This window comes from Protopterus annectens, chromosome 2.part0, assembly GCF_019279795.1.
Source record: "Protopterus annectens isolate FY-2018-M chromosome 2.part0, PAN1.0, whole genome shotgun sequence".
NCBI lineage: Eukaryota > Metazoa > Chordata > Ceratodontiformes > Protopteridae > Protopterus > Protopterus annectens.
In genome coordinates, this window is record NC_056728.1 from 91,653,302 (window position 1) to 91,676,249 (window position 22,948).

The 22,948-nt window shown below is 39.4% G+C and overlaps 1 protein-coding gene across 1 annotated transcript in view; it reads right to left on the reverse strand.

Moving 5' to 3' along the window:
* CHPF (chondroitin polymerizing factor) overlaps positions 1–22,948 on the reverse strand; it is a 652,862-nt gene that overhangs the window by 297,596 nt on the left and 332,318 nt on the right. Inside the window, exon 2 of the mRNA XM_044060576.1 lies at positions 7,145–7,709. Within this exon, the coding sequence (XP_043916511.1) occupies positions 7,145–7,709 (565 nt within the window). The remainder of the gene's footprint in view (positions 1–7,144; positions 7,710–22,948) is intronic.

The window sequence follows — 22,948 nt, forward strand, 5'->3', positions numbered from 1 at the left end:
CGATGTCATTTTCTTTAGTCTTTCTTGCTGTGCAGTGCCCGAAGCAGAAGCAGTTCTCAAGTGCCGGTCGGCAGACTCCTGAAATTTTTGAATTCGAGTTTCAGAACCGAAGTCTTCACTAAAGCTAAGTACCCCGTTGGGGAAACTTTTTCTTGCTCCATACCGATGTCAGTAAAAGTTAACAATTACATTACTTGTTGGAAGCAAATACCTCATAAGGATCTCCATTTGTACTGTATTCCTTGCCTAGGCCCTGATCATAACGTGCCTAGCTGTCGGTTTTGTGCTAGATTTAACCAACGCACTATTAAGCTTCGGTATATCTTTGCTTCAAAATATTTTGGAAACAAATTTAACTATCCTGAAATGTTGTCGGATAGCAATCCGACTACTGGAGTTCACAAAAAACGCAAAGAAAAGGACAGAGACAGACCGTCTAGGTCCAAAACCGATGAAGCTTCTCCTAAGTCAGTCGCCGGTTCACTGGTACTCAGTGAGGCACTTTCGCAGCCCCTGATACTCGCTACTTTCGAGTCGCAGGCCTCTACCAAGACCCATGTGGAGTCCAGCATGCCGCGAGATTCTCAAAGTATTGTACCCGCAGATGTCTCTCCCTCGGATGGGTCCGGAGCCGCTGAGCAGGCACCGGCTTCTGAGGGTGTCTTCAGGCCTCAGCATTTCTATATAAAACCGACACCAGCTTCAAAATCAAAGACGTAAGAAGTATCCATTTACAAGAATATCCACCGAACCTCACTCAGAAAGAGAAATGTGCTTTAAGTGATTTATGTAAGAACTCTACTATTAGAACTATGAGAGCAGATAAAGGTGGAAAAATAGTGGTCATGAACACTAAAGATCATGATGATTCTATGTTAGCTATGTTAGGAGATACAAATGTATACAGAAAAGTAAACACAAATGAAGTTAAACACAGTTTTCAACAAATGGATATCACTTTGTTTGACATGTTCAGTCAAGGGGAGTTAGACTACGAAAGTTATGATTACTTAACAGTAGAGCATCCAAAATTGGCCACTCTATTTGGTATTCCTAAGATACAGACAAACCAATTAAATCCACCTTTTAGACCCATCATCTCTGCCAAACATTCCAAGACAGAAAATATATCCATTTGGTTGGATTATATATTGAATCCAATAGTACAGAAATCATGCTTTTATTTAAGAGATTCGTGGCATTTGTTGGAAAATCTTAGGAATGTAAAAGGGGCATTGGGATCTATGAAATTTGGGACTTTAGATGTGAAGTCCTTGTACACCTCTATAAACTCAGAACAAGGTATTGAATTCATGAGGGAATATTTAACCAAAAACACAGAATTGGTGAGTACCAAAGTCAATACCATATGTAGTTTAATGGAGCTAGTGTTGAACAATAATTTTTTTAGATTCAACAAAAACATATATCAGCAAATTTCAGGTGTGGCCATGGGGGCAAGAGTGGCACCTTCATTTGCTAATATGGTAATGGCAAATTGGGAATTGAAATTTCTGACACAACATCGTCATTTTTCCAAAATACAGGCTTACTATAGATTTATTGATGACTTGTTTTTTTTGTGGACAAGTACACACAAACAATTTCTAGAGTTTGTAAACGACTTGAACAAGACAACCACCTTTTTGGAGTTTAAAATTAGTGGTTATGGTGATAGTATTTCATTTTTAGATATACATTTAAGCATAGACAAAGAAAATGATACATTCATCAGTAAAATTTATAGGAAAGAGGTGTTTGCTAATCAGTACCTACATAGGGATAGTTTACATCCTGAACATATGAAAAAAGGTGTAATCAAAGGACAAATCATTAGATTAAGTAGGTTAACAACAGATGATGAAACATTCATTAGAGAGATGGCATTTCTTAGGTTATTGTTTTTACAGAGAGGGTACGATGTAAAGTTGTTGGAAAAAATAGAACAAGAAGTGGCAGTATTGAGACAAGGTGTAGCTATGCCTATTTTAAAACCAGGAGACATTTTAGTGAGTTCCTGTACAAAAAAGAACATTTTAGAAGTGAAAGATTACAACACAGCATTCCCTTTGCACATTGTCAATGAGATGTGGTGTATAAAAGAAATAATAGTCAACAATTGATTGAAAGGTATTGTTGGGTAACAAAGAACTCGTAGCCAAAATAGGTATAAGACCACAATTTACTTACAAGAAGATGTCAAATATAAAATCTTTGGTAGAGTCAGATAACAGGAAAACTAATAAGATAACCAGATTAGTTAGTACAAAAAAGGCACTTATGCTTGTAAAAATTGCAAGCAGTGTAGATACATCAGCAATAGTTCTTTTGTAACTTTAAAACACATTAATTACACTATGTGGGCTAAAGATTACTACAATTGTAACACACAATATATTGTTTACATAGCTTGTTGTGCATCATGTGACCACTATTATATTGGAAAAACCATCAGGACATTAAAACGTAGAGTGTATGAGCATAATTTGGCCATAAAAAACAAAGACATAAATAATTCCTTGGCCAAACATGCTCTGATTTGTAGTAATTTCAAGAAATTTGAATTTTCTGTAATTGATAAGATCAATGAAATTGTTTTTGGTGGTGATTTAAATAATGCACTGGAATGTAAAGAAACGTTATGGCAGTTGTTTTTAGGGGCTGATAAACATCCAGGACTCAATGAGTCTATACATTTAAAATAGTTTTTATTGAACAAATAGTTAGTTTATCTAACAACAATTTAAACTATATAATAGTTTTTTATATGTATGTAAGTATTCCAAGTGGATTTGATGTCATTTCCTGTTGATTCAGTATAAAAGGAAGAATGTATGAGTGGAACTGTTTTTCTGAAGAAGTTCACGTAATAAATCAGTGAATGAAAGCGCTAATATTGACTTGTTTGCTTTTTAGTCTTTGGATACACTTGAACACGATTTTTTAAGTTTGGAGCCCGTTTCTTTGCAGTGTTTGGAATTTGTCTTCTTGTTGTCTTACTGACATAAAAACAATGGCAGGAACAGCAAATAGCAAGATAATCTAAACCTACACTCTTACAACTAAACCTACTTTTGGGTTCAAAAACATAATTAATCTTTTTAAACACAATTACTTTCTGGGTAGAAGAATCTACATTTACACCCTTTACAAGGAAAAGTACCTGGCGGTCCTCCATGAAACCTGTTATTACTTTCTTTAACATGCTCCAGTAAATATTTTAAATTACGTGCTCTCTTACACACAAAGTTTGACTTCACCGCTCTAACTTCACTAAGGTCCTTGTTCCCTAATACAACTTTCCAATTCTCCTCAATAATGCCTTTTAATAATTTACCCTTGAAACTCATAGGTACAAGGAAAGATAAAATGTTCCTATTCATAAAGTCCCCATTTTTAACTTTTGGAACAAAGACTGAACTAAGAACCGGTGGAAACCTCTCATCCCTTAATTTAACACCCTCCTCAGATATTTCTGTTAACCTGTCCTGAGGATACCCTTATTAAGAAACATACTGATTAATGATATGACTTCATGTAAAAAAAGTCTCCTTTTCACTAACAATCCTACTCAATCTGATTACTTGACCTCTAAAAATATTGTTTTACAAAACAAGGGCGATAGCTACTAAAATGCAAGTAATTGTTGCTAAATGTCTCTTTTATATAAATGTTGCTAATAAACCTTTTCTGTGCAACATCAACAGTCAGTTTTGCATCTAAAAAATTAACTGACACACCTACACAACGTATTTCAAAATATAACCACCTAACTCTGTTATTCATTTCTATAACAAAATTTGTAAAATCATCTTTACTACCCTTACAAATAAAAAATAAATTACCTATACATCTTCAATAAAATGTTATGAACCCAAAAGACGGAAGAGTGGTTAAATACTGACCTTCCCACCAACACATAACTAGGCTCACAAATGCTGCGGCAACCTTAGACCCCACAGTGACTCCTGAAATTTGCTGGTAAATACTAGACTCAAATTCAAAAAAAGTATTTTTAACACTAACTCTAGCAAGACACAAATGGTTTTAGAATCCAACATCAAATCAAGTGCATATTTGTTTAAAAATAATTCAACAAACTCCATCCCCTCATCCTGGTCAATTGTAGTACATAATGCGTTCACATCCACTGTACATAGTAATTTTTCTTCACCATCAAAAACATACTTGTACAATTGATCTAAAAATAACCATGAATTTTTTTCAAAAATATTTACTGCTTTGCACAACAAGATTAAGAATAGTATCTAATAAACTAGAAATACTCACTGCTTTGTTCCTTGGAGAAGATATAATAGGCCTGAAAGGAGGACTATTCTGAACCCAAACATAGGTTTAGTTGTAAGAGTGTAGGTTTAGTTTATCTTGATATTTGCTGTTCCTGCCATTGTTTTTATGTTGGTAAGCCAACAAGAACACTTGGTTGTTGTATTAGTGAACATATTAGGGCAATAAAAAATAAAGATATGAATAATGCTCTAGCAAGACACAGTTTGAATTGTTTTTCATTTTGAAAGTTTTGTTTTTTTAGTTATACAAGTTGATTCAAGTGGTTTTGATCAGTTTAATAATTATTTTGAGTTTTTAGAACTTAGATGGCAGGTAATTTTATGTGCTGATATGCATCCGGGCTTAAATGAAACTATTTCAGTAAACAGCCTGTTGCAACATAAATGTATTTAAGCTTATGTCTGTATTTGTATTTAATGCTTATTTGTATGTTTATAAAGTGAGAAAGATGGAGGCATATTCATGTGATTGGAGGATTGGTCAGTGATATCATTTGTATTTGGTTTTAAAAGGCTTTGATTTGTACTGTGTCTTATTCTGAAAAAGTTCTAGAATTAAAAGAACGAAAGCGCTAAAGTTACCTTGTGCGTACTGTCCCAACTGCACAGACACACTGTCCTTTTTATGTCTAACATCTGCAAAAGTCTATGAGATACAGTCGTTCCCAGCACCAAAAAGGCAAAATTATATTTGGTTGAACCAACTAAGGAAGTAATAAAAAAGGAGAAAGAAAACAGTGCCACAGTGATAGCGCTGTAAGTACAGACTGGTGGACCTACCCTCTCTACATCTTAAAATGCATCAAGCAAGTGTGTGTGTGTGTGTGTGTGTGTCACAAGCCCACCCACTCAAAACTCAGTAGGTATACACTGTGCTACTGAAGCCCATAAGAAAACAGACCAATTCCAGGCACAGTCTTCACACAGTTTATAGTAAAGTTGTATAAAAAAGTAGCTTCAGTTCAGCAGCTCAAAGGCACAGCCTACCAAAAGTGGGCACAGGAAACAAAGACTTTAAAAATATACAGATTAATATTATAAAAATCTACAAGGAAAAATAGCATGCCCTCTACCTCTGCTTTAGAAAAGTAGGATGAACTTTTGGGCATTTGCCAGCCCAGTTCCTTAGGGTTGAATGTGTAAACAAAATTAGGTTGACAAAAACACAGAATGCTGGAGGCCTTGGGGTCAAATCCTAAAGGAGAGCAGATATTTTACTTTCATTGATGTGATTCTACAATATGAGGTTTGTTCTTAATTCTTCTTCTTTCTTATCATTCATCTGTTTGAGTTCGGCATCCATATCCTCTACTTTCTGTTCATACTTGTAGCAACAGCAGTTCAAATCTAGTATAATCTGGGTGAGGATGCCTGCAGTCCTTCCATTTTCCTAGCTGGGACTGTGAACACTGTTGCTGTATTGACATGCTTATGCTAGTTTACTTCTTGTGTTGTATTCATATGCAGCTTTTCTACCTGGGCCTCCAGAGGAAATAGGCAGCCTGCCCAGTTGGACAACTGGGTTATCAAAAGATAAATAAATAAATAACTAAAAGCCTGATGTAAAGAATTGAACACTTAGAAATCTAGATTGCTTCCATTTTGAGAAAATATCCTGTTACCTAAGGGAATCTTCTTATGAGCAGCAAATGCAGACGATGGGATTCACAAAGGCCTAATTTTAGTGAAAATAAGTTACTTTGATTTAATGCTGCTCTGTAAACTGAGAATTACATCCATGTGAAGAGAATAACACTAAGAAATTCACCAAAAATACACAAGTCAGCTTTTATCATTTTTTTAAAGAAGACTGAGGGCTTCATAGTCTGTTGCACATTAATTTAAATATGCACACCTTAATGAAGATTTTCATATTTGGCTTACAATGAAAATGTAAGCTATTAAAAAAACAAAAACAAAAAAACAAAACAGCCCAGGTCTCCTAATGTATTTGCTGCCAAACTGCATCCTCCAATGATTACAATGCTTTATATCAGCATCCCCTTCAACAAAATGGGATGAAGTGCAAGGGGTTGTTAAAAACGGTGATTACCACAGCACCACTATCATGTGTTTTAGTAGTCTTCAATTATCAACCTGAAATTCTTCAGAATAAAAATGACATTCTAGATGCGTTTCACTACTACAATCTTGTTAGCAAACAGTGGCTACCCAATTAATTACATATACAGAACCCCAACTGTATAACCTATATAATCTGCATCAACAAGTTAGTATTTAAGGGTTTAAAAATGCTTCATAACTTTTCATTTTACAATGGAAAAAGCTATATTTCTCTCTGCATCAGCAAAAGCCCTTGAAATAAAATAAACAAAGTAAAAACTCCCTTCATTTGATTTATACCATTCTCAGACTGATGGATGTTAATCCACCATAACATCTCTAGATTTGTTCAAGGGTACAGAGTTTGATTCTTTCCAAATTCTTTTACTGTATGACTAAGCAAGTCTCTTAACCTGAGAGTGCTCGCAGGCCACTCCTGAAAAGTGACAACTGTGTCCAGTGGGCTTATCCTGTCAACAAATATTTAAAAAAAAAAAAAAAGGCAATTACAGGATATTCAATAGTGAGCACTGATGGAACAGCCTGAAGTATGCAACACATTACCAAATGTGGAGTAAATAACACACCACTCTCAAGTAACTGTCATTCTGTGTATTACTTGTTGGAATATATCACAGTTTGTTTTTACAACTTCATCACAGCAGACTGACACTTAAAAGCCAGTGGCTCTCAATTACAATAAACTACCCAACATGAGGATCTAAACATGTGGCCTGCAGCCTTACCAGTACTTGGAAAAACGGACTTACATCATGTTCATCCGCACAGCTGACAGAAGCATAATCAATGATGCAACGGCCCAACCACTCATCAGGCCTGGCACTAACGATATCATTCCGGCAGTTTTCCAGATGTGGCTGAAGCTTCAGCAATAAGGTTCGGGAAAGCAGGAAGCCAAAGCCACTATGGCAATATCTTCCTTCGGTGTCACCACCAATGAATTCCTCTGGATGACCCATATAGAGGTCTGCATCAATGCTCAGGTGACCTACTAGGTTTTTGATCCGGTCTGCTTCTGTGTACGTATCATCCTGGACAAAGTAGAACCAATCATGCTCACTGATGTAGTGTTCTAGAATATATTTAATGGTCTGATACATATTCCAAATTGGACGGTCATCGCCATGGGTGACAATGGACATGCCATGTGGGATCTTACGGCTTCGCATTCCAGTAAAATAGAAAACTCTGTCAAGGCGGTGTCCAAGAGTCCTGTTTACAGCAACAGCCAGAGTATTCAGGGTGTTCTTTGATGTTAATATGCTAATAAACAAGCGTTCTCTTATTCCAAGTTCTGTGCTGATATACCGGGCCCTGCATTAAAAATAATACATACAATTAATTATTAAATTTCTTCAAAAGAGAGGATCTAATCTTTTCAGAGTTGCTTTTTACAAGAAACTCACTTCAATGCATTTTGGAATTTTTGGAAATATTCAGAGAGTTAACCTAAATGACACATCAACAGATATGATCTGAAAATAGAAAAATAAATAAATAAAATTCTTCTCAAATGCTGAATTAGGATTGGCATACCCACAAAGTCTAAAAAAGATGCATTTTTATTTAGACACAAGTTTAACAACATGAAAATATGTGTGAGAAAGATAGAGTGAGAAAATAAGAAAGAACATGAAAGAACTTATTGTGGCACCCCTCGTCTGATCAGGGAGCTTCAATCCTCACCACTAACACTGGTGGGGAATGTTCACTAAGAGAAAAGTAGGCACACACAGTATTTTAAGATGCAGCTCTCTGCACCAAGTACAATTTCCCTTAAGAGCACACAGACAATGCACACTTCAATCCTGGGGCTTGGCTTTCTCTCCAGGCCCCAAATAAGACTCCCAGTTAACACAGTTATAGTGTTGGGTCCTTCGCCAGGTGTTCCAAGCCAAGTCCTCCACTACCCTCTCTGAAATCAGTGCTCTCAGTATTCCTGTTCAAACTAGTTACACACACACACACACACACACACACACACACACACACACACACACACACACACACACACACACACACCCCTGAGAAAGGCTGGCACAGCTTACCCACTCTGCCATCTCCACCCAGACTATAAGGTAGACACACTGCCACCAGAACATCCCCCAAAGCCAGCTACTCTAAGGCTCTTACCAGGGTACCCAATTATTATTAGTAAAATGAATAATTATACAAATGGTAGCATTTCCAATCAGCAAGACTTTCTGGGGCATGGAGCCACAGTACCACAGTATCACTAAATAAGTGGAAGTACTCGCAAAAGTTAAAAGGTTTTCTAAAAGATCAGCCACAAAGAAAGATCTAGTCATCTGACTCTGTGGTTCCCACACCACCCCCTCACTAGCAACTGAACCAGGATTTGGCACTGATGTGCCACAATACGCACAAAGAACTTTATCTAAAGTACATTGCAGCATTTGGAAACCATAAAACAATTCCAGCACTTCTAGCCTTCCTACAGAAAGGCTTTTCACAGATATTGCATCTCTCTCTGCATTCAAAACTGTGATAAAATCTTTGTGGCTTAAACCAAGTAATTTAATTTCAGGCTATTTTTCTTAAGTTTAGCTGGGATGAGCTGTTATAACCCCTTCCCTTCACTTTCCTCTGTTAAAATATCTGCATATTTAATCAGTTACAACCATACAGTTTGACATGTATGTATATTTCTTTTCTGTCCAGCAGAACTCGCTGTTGAAACATTTTTAACACAAGCAACTTTATAAATACATTTTTAACAAAAGCATTTGTACAAATCAGTTTGATATTCAAATGACATACAATTCTTTACAAAACTCCAGCTAGCTATGCTGGCATATGTTACACAGGCACTGCTGTCCTAGTCCTACCCAGCACAGCTGGACTACCTCACATCATCACACTTAACACTATGTAGAAACATGACTATGATGACAATCACACTTTCACTCCTGAATGCGCAATGACATACTTGCTTATATGCTGATAGCCATCTGTTGCAACTAAAAGCAAAAATCCACCCTTTGTAGGTTTAAGACTGGGTTCTATCTATACAGATGATCCATCAGGGTGGAAAGAGCCAGAAGACAGCTGAAACAACTGAATACTGAACATGTGAAATGTAAAGAGGCTAGCCTACTGGAACCGACATCCAGATACAGTAAAAACATTAAGTGAAAGTGTGCACCACGCAGACATAGAACAGAAGTCTGCAAAGTAAACAATTTTTTGAATCTAGCACTTTAAGAAACCAAACTTCAGGTGAAGTGGTCTTTGATAGCAGTATTCTCCAATGTGACTGGCCTTAACATCTGACAGACCCAATTTGGGATAGGTTTGGGATCCTCCAAGCCACCCCGTTATCATCCATCCCCACCCCCTCCACTTGTATCACACCTATCTTCACACACAAACTAGATTCGTTTTTTCTTGCTTTTCTCACATTTTGTCTTAGTTTTCAGCTTTTTCCTGCATCCTCTCAACATGCACAGTAACTTTGGCCAAACAGAAGTAATAACTGTGGAGTAAATATTTCAATTAAGCTGAGAGTTTGTTAGCTACAAAGCCCTCCAGAAGTTATGGGGTTATAAATGCTTTGAGGTATATTTAACAGTTTTTTATACAACCTTTTCATCCAATTATGGGATGAACAAAAATCATGACCACAGAAAGAAATTCAGTCACTGTTCAGCTTTTTCTCACATGCTTTCAACATACCATAACTGGCCAAGAAGCCACATAATGACTGCAGAGAAAATCATCAAATTAATGACTTTGGAAGGAATAATCAAAGCTGGTGGCTTCCAAAAGCAATGGGGTTATAGATGTTCTGTGGTGCATTTTAGAGATGTTTTCCTGCATTTTGATCTAATGATCATCTTAACAAAAGTCATGAATAAAGAAAAAAAAAATTCATTTTTTCCCAAGGAAGAAATTAGTCCAAGGCTTAATGTTCAAAGCTGACTAAACAGCAGTTCACCATAAATTAAGACAAAAGCTTGCAAAGGTACATAAATTATACCTGGGATAAGTGCCTGCTTCCCTACCCAATCCAAAAGTGTCTGTATATAGATATTCCTCTGGTGTTAAATTGAGAGTAAAGTAAAGACACAAATTGGCCACAGTCATACTTCAGGTGGCTTCTGTCATGCATAGATAAATACAAGGCTCCTCACCCCTAACCTCAGAAGGCAGCCACATTCTGGATACCCACTGCTGTCAGACTGGGATGAAACTGAAAGAACAAACAAAGAACAGTAACATGTCAACCTGTTGCCGGCAGATGTGTATAAATAGTATGGCACACATTCAAGGTTAACCTCAGAAGAAACTGCAAGTGAGATTTCATATGGCAAAAATATACAGCATATCCAATAAAAATAAGGTAATCCAAGATGGCATACATTTCCCCCCCTTCTGAAGTGGTTACCATATTTTTTCAGCCTCTAGGCAATATATTAGAAATATTTGTGCTCTTCAGAATCATAGCAGTGGGCCCAAAACTGGAGCTTTTTATTCATGCTTTATACAAAATGTGTATAAATAGCCCCCCCACACTCCCTGTGACAGCCTCTCTTTACCCCGGGCCAGTAATCAAGGAGCCCAAATCCTTACCACTGACACCAGTGAGAGGTGGTCACTAAAAACAGGAATTTACTTGCACAGTATTGCAAAAGCAGCTCTCTGCACCAAACACAATTTCCCCGAAGAGCACACCGAAACAGGCTTCACTGGGACTGGAATCTGTCTCTCCAGATCCCAAACAAGACCCACCTTGGAGCACTGTATCCCAGTTTCAAGTATCTGATGCGCGCACTCTTGAATATCTGATGCGCGCACTCTTGAATATCTGATGCGCGCACTCTTGAATATCTGATGCGCGCACTCTTGAATATCTGATGCGCGCACTCTTGAATATCTGATGCGCGCACTCTTGAATATCTGGTGCGCGCACTCTTGAATATCTGGTGCGCGCACTCTTGAATATCTGATGCGCGCACTCTTGAATATCGCACTCTTGAATATCTGATGTGCGCACTCTTGAATATCTGATGTGCGCACTCTTGAATATCTGATGTGCGCACTCTTGAATATCTGATGTGCGCACTCTTGAATATCTGATGCGCGCACTCTTGAATATCTGATTGCACACACACACACACACACCTGGGAAAGGCTGGCACAGATTCACCAGCTGTCTTCTCTCTCCAGACTATAAGGTAGATTGCTGCCACCATTCAAAGGCTCTTACAAAGGGTATCCAACTATACTATGTCAAATTAATACTGATAAAAATTACAGTGTCACTGAAGCAGTAATGCTTATCGGAGTTGGCCACAGTGTCACTAAAATAAACACAAGTACTCTCAAGATCTTAAAAGTACTCTCCAAAAGACCAGCCACAATGAAAAGGTATAAAAATGAATAATAATGGATAATAAAATAGAGAACAGGAGAATACTTAATATTTAGTTACAATAAACAGAAGTTGCAGTCACAGGAAATAGAAAAATAACACATATGGACAGAATCTCAGAGATGCAGAGAAAAAGAAAATAATACCAAAATAATCTCCTTGTATTATTCATAAGTGACCTAATGAGAAACTGTTCCTAGTTAATTCACTTAATATCACAAGGCAAGACGTACTGCTGAGGTGCTTACTTCCGCAAGGCAAGATGAGATACTACACACTGATCGAACCGTCCAACTAACAACTGAACTGTGATAACTTGCATAGATCTTTTATATAGGATTCCAAAGAAAAACAAACTGCTGCTGCCAGAGTTCTGTCTTTCAGCTGATGCAGAATGACATTACATACAGTCACATGACTCTGGCATAATACACATTCAGAACTTTGTGAAGATTCTGTTGCAGCATTTTTAACATAAGCAATCTTTACAAATATATTTTCAATACAAACATCTGCACAAATCAATGTGACAGTCAAATGAAATGAGATTATTTACAAAACTTCAGCTAGCCACGCTGGCATATGCTGTGATGCCCCTGCAGTGGTGCAGTAATCAAGGAGCCTCAATCCTCACCACTGGCAACAGCTAGGGGACATTCACATTGGCAGGATGACAAGTACATACACAATAAAGTACAATTTCCCTTAAGAGCACACAGAGACAACAGTCAGTCTGGGGCTGGTTCATAGGTAGGTACTAGGCCATCTGCCCAAGGGCATTTATAAGCCTAGTCAGAGTGTGTCGGCTTTCGCCGCCCCATTGATTAATTAACTGATCCCCTGTCAAGCAGAGCCAATTAAGTGATCCTGGGGGTGCATTTTCTGTTACCCATCCACTCATCAAGGTTTCTCTTGAAGAGTGTTAGTGAGGGGCTCTGCCTGATGTAATTTGGAATTTTGTTCCAAAGCATGGGGAGTCTCTGTGACAGGAATCTATCCCTCCAGCATGTTCTATTTATTGTTGTGGCGAGGTTTAGCTCACTACAGCACATGGCTCGCAACGACTTGTATTTCTTTAGGTGGAGCATGTCCATAAATTCTGAGTTGGACATGGCTTTGTAAGTCAGGCAGAGATCACCTCTGAGTAAGGGATATGCCACTGAGCACAGCCGGAGTTTTTCAGTCGGGCTGCATAGGACATATGTTTGAGGCCAGTAATCCTCTTGGTGAGGTACTTTTGTGGTCTTTCCAGCTGTTGGAAGTGTCTTGTGAGGTACATCCCAAATGGGGCATAGTATTCTATGATGGGTCTAATGAGTGACGAGTAGAGGGGCAGTATAACATCTTTATTTCTAGATGCGAACCCTTTAGTAATTAGATGGGCCACATAGAAGGATTTCCTAACTACTCTGGCAATATGATTGTCAAAGGAGAGATTACTATCTACCTGGGTCCCCAAATCTCTTATTACCTCTTCTGTATTAAGGGGGCTGCCACCTATGTGGTAATTCGTGGGCGTTTTGTTTTTCCCACACGGGATGACTATGCATTTTTTGGCATTTAGCTTGAGGCCATGACTTTGACACCAGGTGTCCATCTCAGTAAGGCCCTTTTGGAGGATGTCTGTGTCAGCTGGAGAGTCAATTATGGCTCCCAGTTTGCAGTCATCAGCGAACCTGATTAGCCATAGTCCTCCTGTGTTTGCCTGTACTTCTGAGAAGTATATGCCAAATAGTAGGGGTCCCAGGACCGTGCCTTGCAGGACACCACTTGTGACTGGTTTAGAGACGGATCTGGAGCTTGCTATTATTACTGTGTGAGGTCTGTCTGTAAGCCAGTTGGCAACCCATCTCGTGACATAGGGGTTTATGTTCAGGCTGGTGAGTTTTTCTGTAATACCCGAGTGGGGAATGGTGTCGTAAGCCTTGGCGAGGTCAAGGTAGGCTGTGTGAACCACCTTTCCCTCGTCTATTGCCTTGGTGACTGTCTCGAAGAAGTCAACCAGGTTTAGTTAGGCATGATCTGCCCATAAAGTCGAGCTGCATCAGATCAAGTGTTTGGAGGTTCCCAATGTCTTTGTTAATGTGTTCCATGATGATGCGCTCCATAGCCTTGCAGACCAGGCTAGTCAGGCTTATGAGGCGATAATTACCAGGGTCAGTTGTGGCCCCTCCTTTGTGGAGAGGTATAACTGTTGCTGTGCGCCATTCTATGGGCACATAGCCTGTGGAGAGGCTGAGGCTGAACAGTGTGTTTAGGTGGGGGGTTAGTTCGTACAAGATGCAGCCTGGGACACCATCTGGTCCCATTGACACTGTGTTTTTGATTTTTGAAAGGGCTGTTTTCACCAGTGTGTCTGTGATTTTTTGGGACACTGCACTTTTCCGGGATTGTTGTGGGCCCTTTTGGAGATGAGAGGGGGGTGAAGTTTGCACTGAATCTATCTGCCAGGATGTTGGCAATATCAGTAGGTTCAGTATATTTTCTGCTATTTTGCACTAGTTCAATGAATATCTGCGAGTTGCCACTTAGATTCTTAACATAGCTAAAGAAGGCTTTGTGGCTATCTTTTGAATCCTTGGCTATTTTTCTGTCGAAGTTAGCCTTGGATGATTTTATGAGGGACCTTAGTTTCTTACTGATACTGATTAGGGATGTCTTTCCTTCTTGGGATTTGCTTTTTTTCCTGAACTAGTTACCTCCTTCTATTGTATAGCCTCTTTATTGCAGGAGTCCACCAAACTGGTTTCCTTCTCTTAGAGGAGTGAGTCTTGGTTTTGCTAGGGATGGCATGATCCATGCATCCTTGGAGGTGCTCATAGAGTGCATTTGTAAAGGTTTCTGCATATTGGGCATCATTATCCTTTAGCGTGGGGGCTGTGAAAATTACCAACTTTATCTTAAGTAAAGTGTTTGCTTTAGAAAAGGTTTTTGCTGTGGTTTCCTTAGTAGGGGGTGGTGGTGGGGTGTGGACATCCAGAGGGATTAGTTTATGGTCTGATCTAATCAGTGACTGGTTGACCTCCGGTGTGGAACACCTGTCGCCCATGTTGATAATGACCAGGTCCAATATGTTTTCACCTCTGGTAGGGGAGTTTACCAACTGATCCAGGGAGTTTGAGTTGATGACTTCCAGGAAACGCTGGGCCTGGGAATTTGTACTCAAGTAGTTATCCCAGTGAATGGTAGGGTAATTGAAATCGCCCAATATCAGGGTGTTCAGTAGGACCTTCATGTTTTCCAGTGTCTCCAGAAAGATGGAGTGGTGGTCCTGGGTCATGGAGGGTGATCTGTAGCAGGCCACAATTTGCATTGCAGATTTGCCCGATGTTAGTTGCACATGGATGATCTCAGAGGTATCATGCTGTGCCACTAACCTGGAGGTGTAGGTATCCTTGATACACCCCCTCCTTTTGTGTTTTGGTCCGTGTTATGTGGCCGAAATGTGTGGTATGAGTTGTAGCCCGGTAGTGCTGGGGTGTTCTCTGGAGCCTTGAACCAGGTTTCAGTTACTGCACAGATGTCAACGTTCTCCATACTGAGGAGTGCTTCGAGCGCGTGCATTTTGAGATTTAAACTCCTGGCGTTGAGTAGCATAACCCTCAGTTTTTTGTTAATTGTGCTGTTTACAGAGGTGGATTTGACTTTTGAGCATTGCCTAAAAAAGGCACTATGGGGGCAGCAAGAGCCTTGGCCGGTATTTGAAAGCCTAGTGGTGACAGGTGCAAGCCATCTCTTGCGAAGCAATGCGGCTTGTCGAGCATGTCGTCCCAGGCTGACAGACACTGGATCCCCTTTGAATGACAACAGAAGCTTAGCCAATTGTTAAAATTGATCATTTTTTCTTTATACTGAGGTATCATTCTTGGTGAGGGCGGGATGCTACTCATGGTCAGGGTCATACCAGCCTGGGCTACATGATAAGAGAGCTCTTCCATGTCTCTTTTCATGTAGTCCAGGGAGGTACATCTCAGGTCATTCACACCAACATGAACAATGACAGGGTCATATTTGTACTTGTTCTGGAGTGACCTGAATGCTTGTGTTATGTGGCGGATTCTGGCTCCCGACAGGCAGCTAACAGTAACCTTCTGCTTGTCCAGCCTAGTGAATGGGATGTCAGTGTACCTGACTATAGAGTCACCTATTACTAGTGTATTAGGTATGTTATTTTGCCTTAAGGGCTGTGATTGTGTGGCACACTGCTTTTGTGTTTTATGTGTTGTCTGGTTTGTGACGGGAAGTGCAGGTTGTTTGGGTGTCTGCTTTTGAGGTCTGTGATGCTTTTGCAGGTTTTTATTTAGTGCATCTGAGTATGATTTTGTGTATTTATGTGTATTTTTTGCCAGTGCTGTTTTAGTAGGTCTGTGTGTGGTTGGAGTTGTGGTGCAAGTGTTAACCTTCTCCTCTTGACGGTCTGTTCCAGTCTTGGGTGGAGACAGCTTAGCTTCCAGTTTGGCTGTATAACTGCATCTCTTGCATATGTTAGTGTTTTGTGGTAGGAGGAGGGGGTTTGTCTGTCTACATGAGGCAGCTGTAACATTGCCTTAGGATACCCAGATTCACCAGCTGGATTGGAGAGTGCACCTGAAGTTGCCCTTTGGTCATGCCTTAATAGTAGGGTGAGATGCTTAGTCGCTTGGTTGGTGAGGGGATGAATAAAGAGCCTTGCCCTGCTGGGCAATCAGTGTCAGGGTATATGATTGCTATTAGGTGTGCGCAAGTGCTGGGCTGTAAGATGCTTTCTGCATCTTTCTCCAGATCCCCAATAAGACTTCCTACTGGTACAGCTATAGGATTGAGATCTCAGCTGAGTGGTGAAGCCAAAACCTCCATCACTCTCTGTCCAACCAGTGGTTCATGTCCCTGCCCAAGTAGCTGACACACACACACTTTGAGATTTGATTTACACACACACACACACACAAAACCTGGGAAAGACCAGCACTGGTTACATGTTATGTCCCCTTCTGCCCAGACTATAAGGTAGTTATCACTGCCACCACCCACTCATCACCTACTCTAGGCCCTTAACAAAGGGTGCCCAATCCTACTGTGCAATGTTACTAATAATCCAAATGGTTGTTTTGACCAAGTGCCAGGCTATTAGGAGTGGCCTGTACAGTGTCACCAAATACATATGCAAGTACTCCAAGAGCTTAAATATCTCTCACAAACATCAGCTACAAAGATAGGTATAAATATATTTAATAATAAACAATACAAGAAGACAATACTCAGAAAACAAACACAGTTACTTCAGAGTTCAAAATCACAGGAAATATTTTAAAACATTGCAGGCCAGTTTCAAATAAATACAGAAAACATCTAAACTAATATTTACTATATTCCTAACTATATCTAAAATAATACTATGCCCTAAATCTTACTTAAGGCTAGGCAAGTGCAGATGGTGGTGATGAGTGGATGTTCTTGTTAGGTCAAAGACAAAATACAAAATGCACAGTCTCTCTCTGAAAGAGTTCCCAAATTAATATCAAACATTACTGCCAGGCCAGGTTGGGGTACTGCGGTGGTGGTGCTGCGGTAGCGCTGTCGCTTCACAGTAAGATGTTGTCCTGTTCGATTCTCAGCTAGAGCATCTTCTGTGTGGAGACGTGTGTGAATGGGTGTACCTTCGTTGAAGGTTGTGCGTCAGGGCTGGCAACTCTGCACGTAAAAATCTACTACCAATCATTAGCGGACTGGAGTTCTGCTATGGTGACCCCTAACCGGGAAAAGCTGAAAGACACAATAACTGCCAGGCCAGTTTGGATGACATCACTCTGTCACCCTAGTTCAGTACCCAGGCTAAACAGAAACATAACAGAATTTAACATATCTGTGTGAGAAATACATCTCTCAGATCTTTGCAGATCTTGGAAGTTGTAAAACAATAAAATGCTTTTACATTTGCAACCTAGTAATTACTTCACTCCAAGACAATACAAAAAATGTCTAGCTCTAGACATTGTGTCTGCTACTGAACTAAAACTGAGAGATAACATATTTTGTTTATAACCTAGTTATAAAGTAATTTAACGTCAGCTATTCTTAAGCTTTGCAGGTTAATAATCTTCTATGTTCCAGCAGGGTACACTGTGGATACAACATACAGTTCTGTATAAATCATATCGGTATTCACAAATGACATAGAATTGTTTACAAAATTCCAGATAGCTGGACTGGCAGCATGACATATTCCACGCATGCACTGTCCCACTTCTCCTGGCACAGCTGGTAATACCTCACAACGTCACACTTCCAACACTCATTTATGCATGGATGAGCTGCGTTTCATTTAATTCAGGGAATAAATAAATGGGTAGCTACAAAATGTTGAAACATTGTAAAGGTGGATGAAAAGTTTAAACTTCTTAGTGTTGTGACTTAATCTCACATCAGAAGAAAATTGTGGATGGTAATACTGATACACAACATCCACACACTTTGTCCTGTCACATTGTCCTATTTAAGCAGCATCCAATGTAGACACTTCTGCATTCAGAGTAGCTGCTCATAATAAATGAAGAAATCAGTCCAGGTACTAATGATAACGAACTCTCAACACAGTAATGATATAGTGATGCATCCCACCAGTATATTCATTAATTAAACTAATTAGTCGGTAGAGTGGCTGAAAAAAAAAAAGAAAAAAAAACATTGTGTACCACAGGACAGTGTACCACATCACTTCCTGCTTCATCTGTTTTCCAAGGTGCCTTCTACTACCGAAGGATATAAACCCAGTACTCATGGCTCTAAAACAAAGAAGACAAAAACTATATAGATAAAGATAAAATGAATTACTGAGCACATGCGTGCGCATAATCTATATCTAGTTACAAGACCCATAACAAGAAACAGTGTCCCTTCCTCACATATAAGTAAACAGTAAATCTGACTTCTGAACTTTGAGGAAAAAGTGAAACTTTTTCAGAATGCTGTGTGTTATAGAAGACTAAAGCTACACAGGAAGTTTAGGACAGAATTAGGAAGAGACATTCAACTAATCTGCCATAAAAAAGTAACACAGCAGCACTGCATGTTCTCAGCCACTCAAGGTCTTCCATTTCACATGCACAGCACTCAGATGCCATTCCTGCTGCCTTATTTAATAAAATTAATGAATAACCAAGAAGCATTTATTATGCATTGATATCTCACTCCTCCAAGGTAATCTGGAGCAACATGGACAAGGTCCATTGCCTGGTTTGCAAGTCACATGTTGATGTTGAATGCAACTCCAGGAGAAAGTTGTCAGTCTTGGCTAAAGATAACACTGACCAGAGAGTCAGTTTTTGCTTGCACGAAGATGCAAGGCAGATCCAGAAAGGTGCTCTTTATACTGCCAGCTTGCAGTAAGGGTCACTGTGAAAAGTGGTGGGGTCCTGAGCCATGGGTTCTCAGCAGAAGTGCATGGGAAGCAACAGGGAGTAATTCACCATGCCCATTACTCATTCTAATTGGTAGAGGCACCCATGTTTTTTGTTTTTGTTAAATAAGGTTAACCCTTGGTGCAGTGCTATTAAATGGACAAACTGATGCAGGGAAGGATCTGGGAACCAGTCTTACTTCTATAATCTACAATTCTATAATCCCAGATACTGCAGGATTACCAGTCAATTGCTCTGACTGTCAGTGGTGTAGCCAGGAATTTACAGACTGTGCTGTTTAAAAAAGCATAACTTGTGTCAGCACTGTGATACACAGCAGAACCATGTAGATCATACAACAGCATTTATGAATGCTAGACAAACAGAACATGACCAGTATGTGGCATATAACTTTCTTGAATCTTTTTACCCAGCCTGTTAGTTTTGAAAGAATGGGTTTCACTGAAGTCACCAATCAAGCAAACCATATCCTGCTACTAGAAAAGTGAGTTTAGACATTCCTTCTTTGCTTCATTTTCCACCAGCCAGAGCCTAATGTTGCACTTAGCAGTCATGAAGTGAAAAACAACCCAAGACAGGATACCTGCCTATTGTAGTACACACTCCTAGGGGTGGTTTAGAGGCTTGCTAGTTTGCCTGTTGACATTCATACCAGCTATCAGTAGTATTGTTGTGCTAGACTTAACTATGGCAACTAGCATGTAGCATGGGAGATGCATGATATTTTGCAATATGAAACTACAAATCTAACTACTTTTGAAATTTTAAACCCCTCTCTGCCCATGTCCCTAGAGTGTAGTAACCTTACAGTCAGTTTATTTAAAAACAGAGGCTCTGGAGGTGAAACTACTGCAGGAAGTTAGCAAGGGGCAAATCGATTTGCCTACTACTGCAAAAAAAAGAAACACAAAAAATGCCCACTTCTGACATTAGTGAGATATCCAAATCAAAACAAACAGAGAACATCTTATATTTTGACACAAGAAGTAATATAATGGCTGCAGCACCACTGATTCAGGTAAAATTCAATCTGAAAGTATATCAAGCAAAAGATCAAAATCACATTTATACTCTACAATATTGAAAAGCACCTGGAAATGAAAACCACCTAAAAATGTATTCAGTAGCCCCAAAGACAGTCTACTAAATAATGCAACTGCCTAGTTGTATTTAATTACTTCTTTCTATTTACCAAAACAAAAGCCAGTTTCTAGTACAACATGACAGACAAAAACAGACAAGTTTTAAAAACACCTCTTAATGCAACACACATTAACATAGCTTGCCACTCTAAGCAACATCTTTGCACATTGTTTTCAGAAGAATGTCTGTCCACACATTACTCAACATTCCATTTCCAGAATGTGAAACACTACCTCTTCCAGTGTGGAGCAAATGGGCCAACTGTGGAACACCTACTTACAAATTCAACAAGAAAACTCACAGTATGATTAATAATGGTTTATTCCAATTTCAAAAAGTTACTTGTTTGGATTATTGCAGTTCAGCATTACTTATATGGCAAAATGTTAAAAACATCGTACCATGCATTGTGTCACAGACCTTTTCACTGTGGAACAATGCTGAACATGGAATTAAGATTCAAAATGAAGAATACTTCCCATACAGTTGAGAGGTGTGTGTGTGTATATATCTGCAAAGAATGATTCAGTATGTCCTTATCACTGACAGTTGCCCAGAGCTATTGTTTTATTATTAAAAAATAAGCTTTACTATAACAAAATCACTCTCCTCATATTTTCTGCTAATCTCCTCATTTCAGGCAGGCTTAGCCTCGTACTATCCTGCTAGTCCGTACATCTGCTGGTCCACCATTCTGCTAAAATTGTCAAATGGTTATTTTCTGCCCGTCTTCAACTTCAACAGGAGACCAGAAAGCCTGTCTTAATAACATTCTTAATGGAGATGGGGAAATTAATACAATCAATAACATTTTCAGAATGTGCAGCTTCACTGCAGCATAGTGGTTTTAGGCAGTTTATAGGTTCATAGGTTGGTACTAGGCTATCGGCCCTAGAGCCTATACAAGCCTAGCAAGAACAATTCCCTGGCTATTTCTTCCCAAACTATTTACTTCCCTGGACCCCTGTCTAGCAGGGCGACTGACGTGATCCCTGCGGTGAACTTCCTTTCGCCCATCCAGTCGTCAAGGTTCCTTTTGAGGAGGGCCAAAGAGGTGCTCTGCTTGCCATGTATGGGCAGTCTATTCCAGAGTCTGGGAAGTTTCTGGGTCAGGAACCTATCCCTCCAGCATGTTTTGTTTACTGTGATGACAAGGTTTAGATCCCTGGAGTGTGCGACTCTGAGGGATTGGAATTTCTTTAAGTGTAGCATGTCCAGCAGCTCTGGGTTTGACATGGCCTTGTATGTTAAGCAGAGATCACCTCGGAGTATTAAACAAGCCTGCAGTACTGCTATGAAACTGGGTCCTACATTACTCTTCTTCTGCAAGCCATTTCTTTAGACATATTTTTAATGAAAAAAAAATACTTTGGCAACCCCCCCACCCCACATACACACAGGATGCATCAGAAAGAGTGCCCAGAAAGCCAAACAAATCATAAATGTCTTTAATGCATATCTGTGCTTTGCACTGCTAGCATGGTACTAGTACAGTGAATTGCTTTTTGCTCTTCAATAGAGTTGGGTTGTGTGGATCAACTGCAATAACACCAGAGCTGGGGGGGTGTACGTCACTGGTTTGTGGTACCAGCATGGAACGCTGGTTGAGACGGCTATGTTTCTGCTTGGCGGCATTCCTACCAAGTTCAGTTACTACATAGTCTTATTTTTTGTTAGCAATTTAAAAATAGGGCCTTGATAGCTTTCCATAGCATAGGGGTTAACAATTGGCAAATCCAATCCCACAGTGAACTGGTGGTAGCAGCACAGCCAGCAGAAGGACAACAGACATACACACTTGCCCATATATGTCTTTGTGAGTTCTGAACTTGGTTTTATGTGGTTAGAAATAAGAATATTATGTGTTAAAATACAGAAATAAAAGAAGCATACAAAGATAAAGGCATGGAAACCAGCTCTGCTAAATTTATACCAGATGTTAAGTTATTAACTACACCTATTAAATATGATCAAAATCAATGCTACCAAATATGCAACCACAAAAAGACAGAATTAAGGAACCTCTTGATGCCCTTTAGATTAACCAATATGGTTGTCTTCTGTATTTGTAAAATCCATAAAACACCTAGATTTTAGTAAAAGGGTTATGGTTACGTGAATCAAATCCTTCTAAAACCATGCTTTGTCCTTCCAGTCACAGAAAAAGGCCTTTAATAAGCCCTGACCAGTAACCTGGAATCAAATCTGTGCTCACGTTGGGAATGAGAATGTATATGGAAATCAGGATCAGACTTTAAGTATTTAACTACAGAGTGCAAGTGTTGCTGTTACAGAGAAAACAATTGCAAGATGTTAAGATCATTCCTACCCTTCTTACAGTTAACCACAATCCATTTTATCCAGCCCTCAAGATGCTACTACCTCAGACCATGCATTTGTACTTCTATCTGAATTACTGTATCGCTAAACATGTAGTAGCTGTACACTGCTTTCTTCAAAAATTAACACACCCTTTTTCAATCAGCAAGATCACACCTTGATTTTTGTACCTTAGGTGGATTATGACTGGGTCTCTGATCATAACAAATGATGGTATGTGTTTGAGACATGGATGTCAAGAAATTCACCTCAATAGTACATACCTTTACTGGTTATGA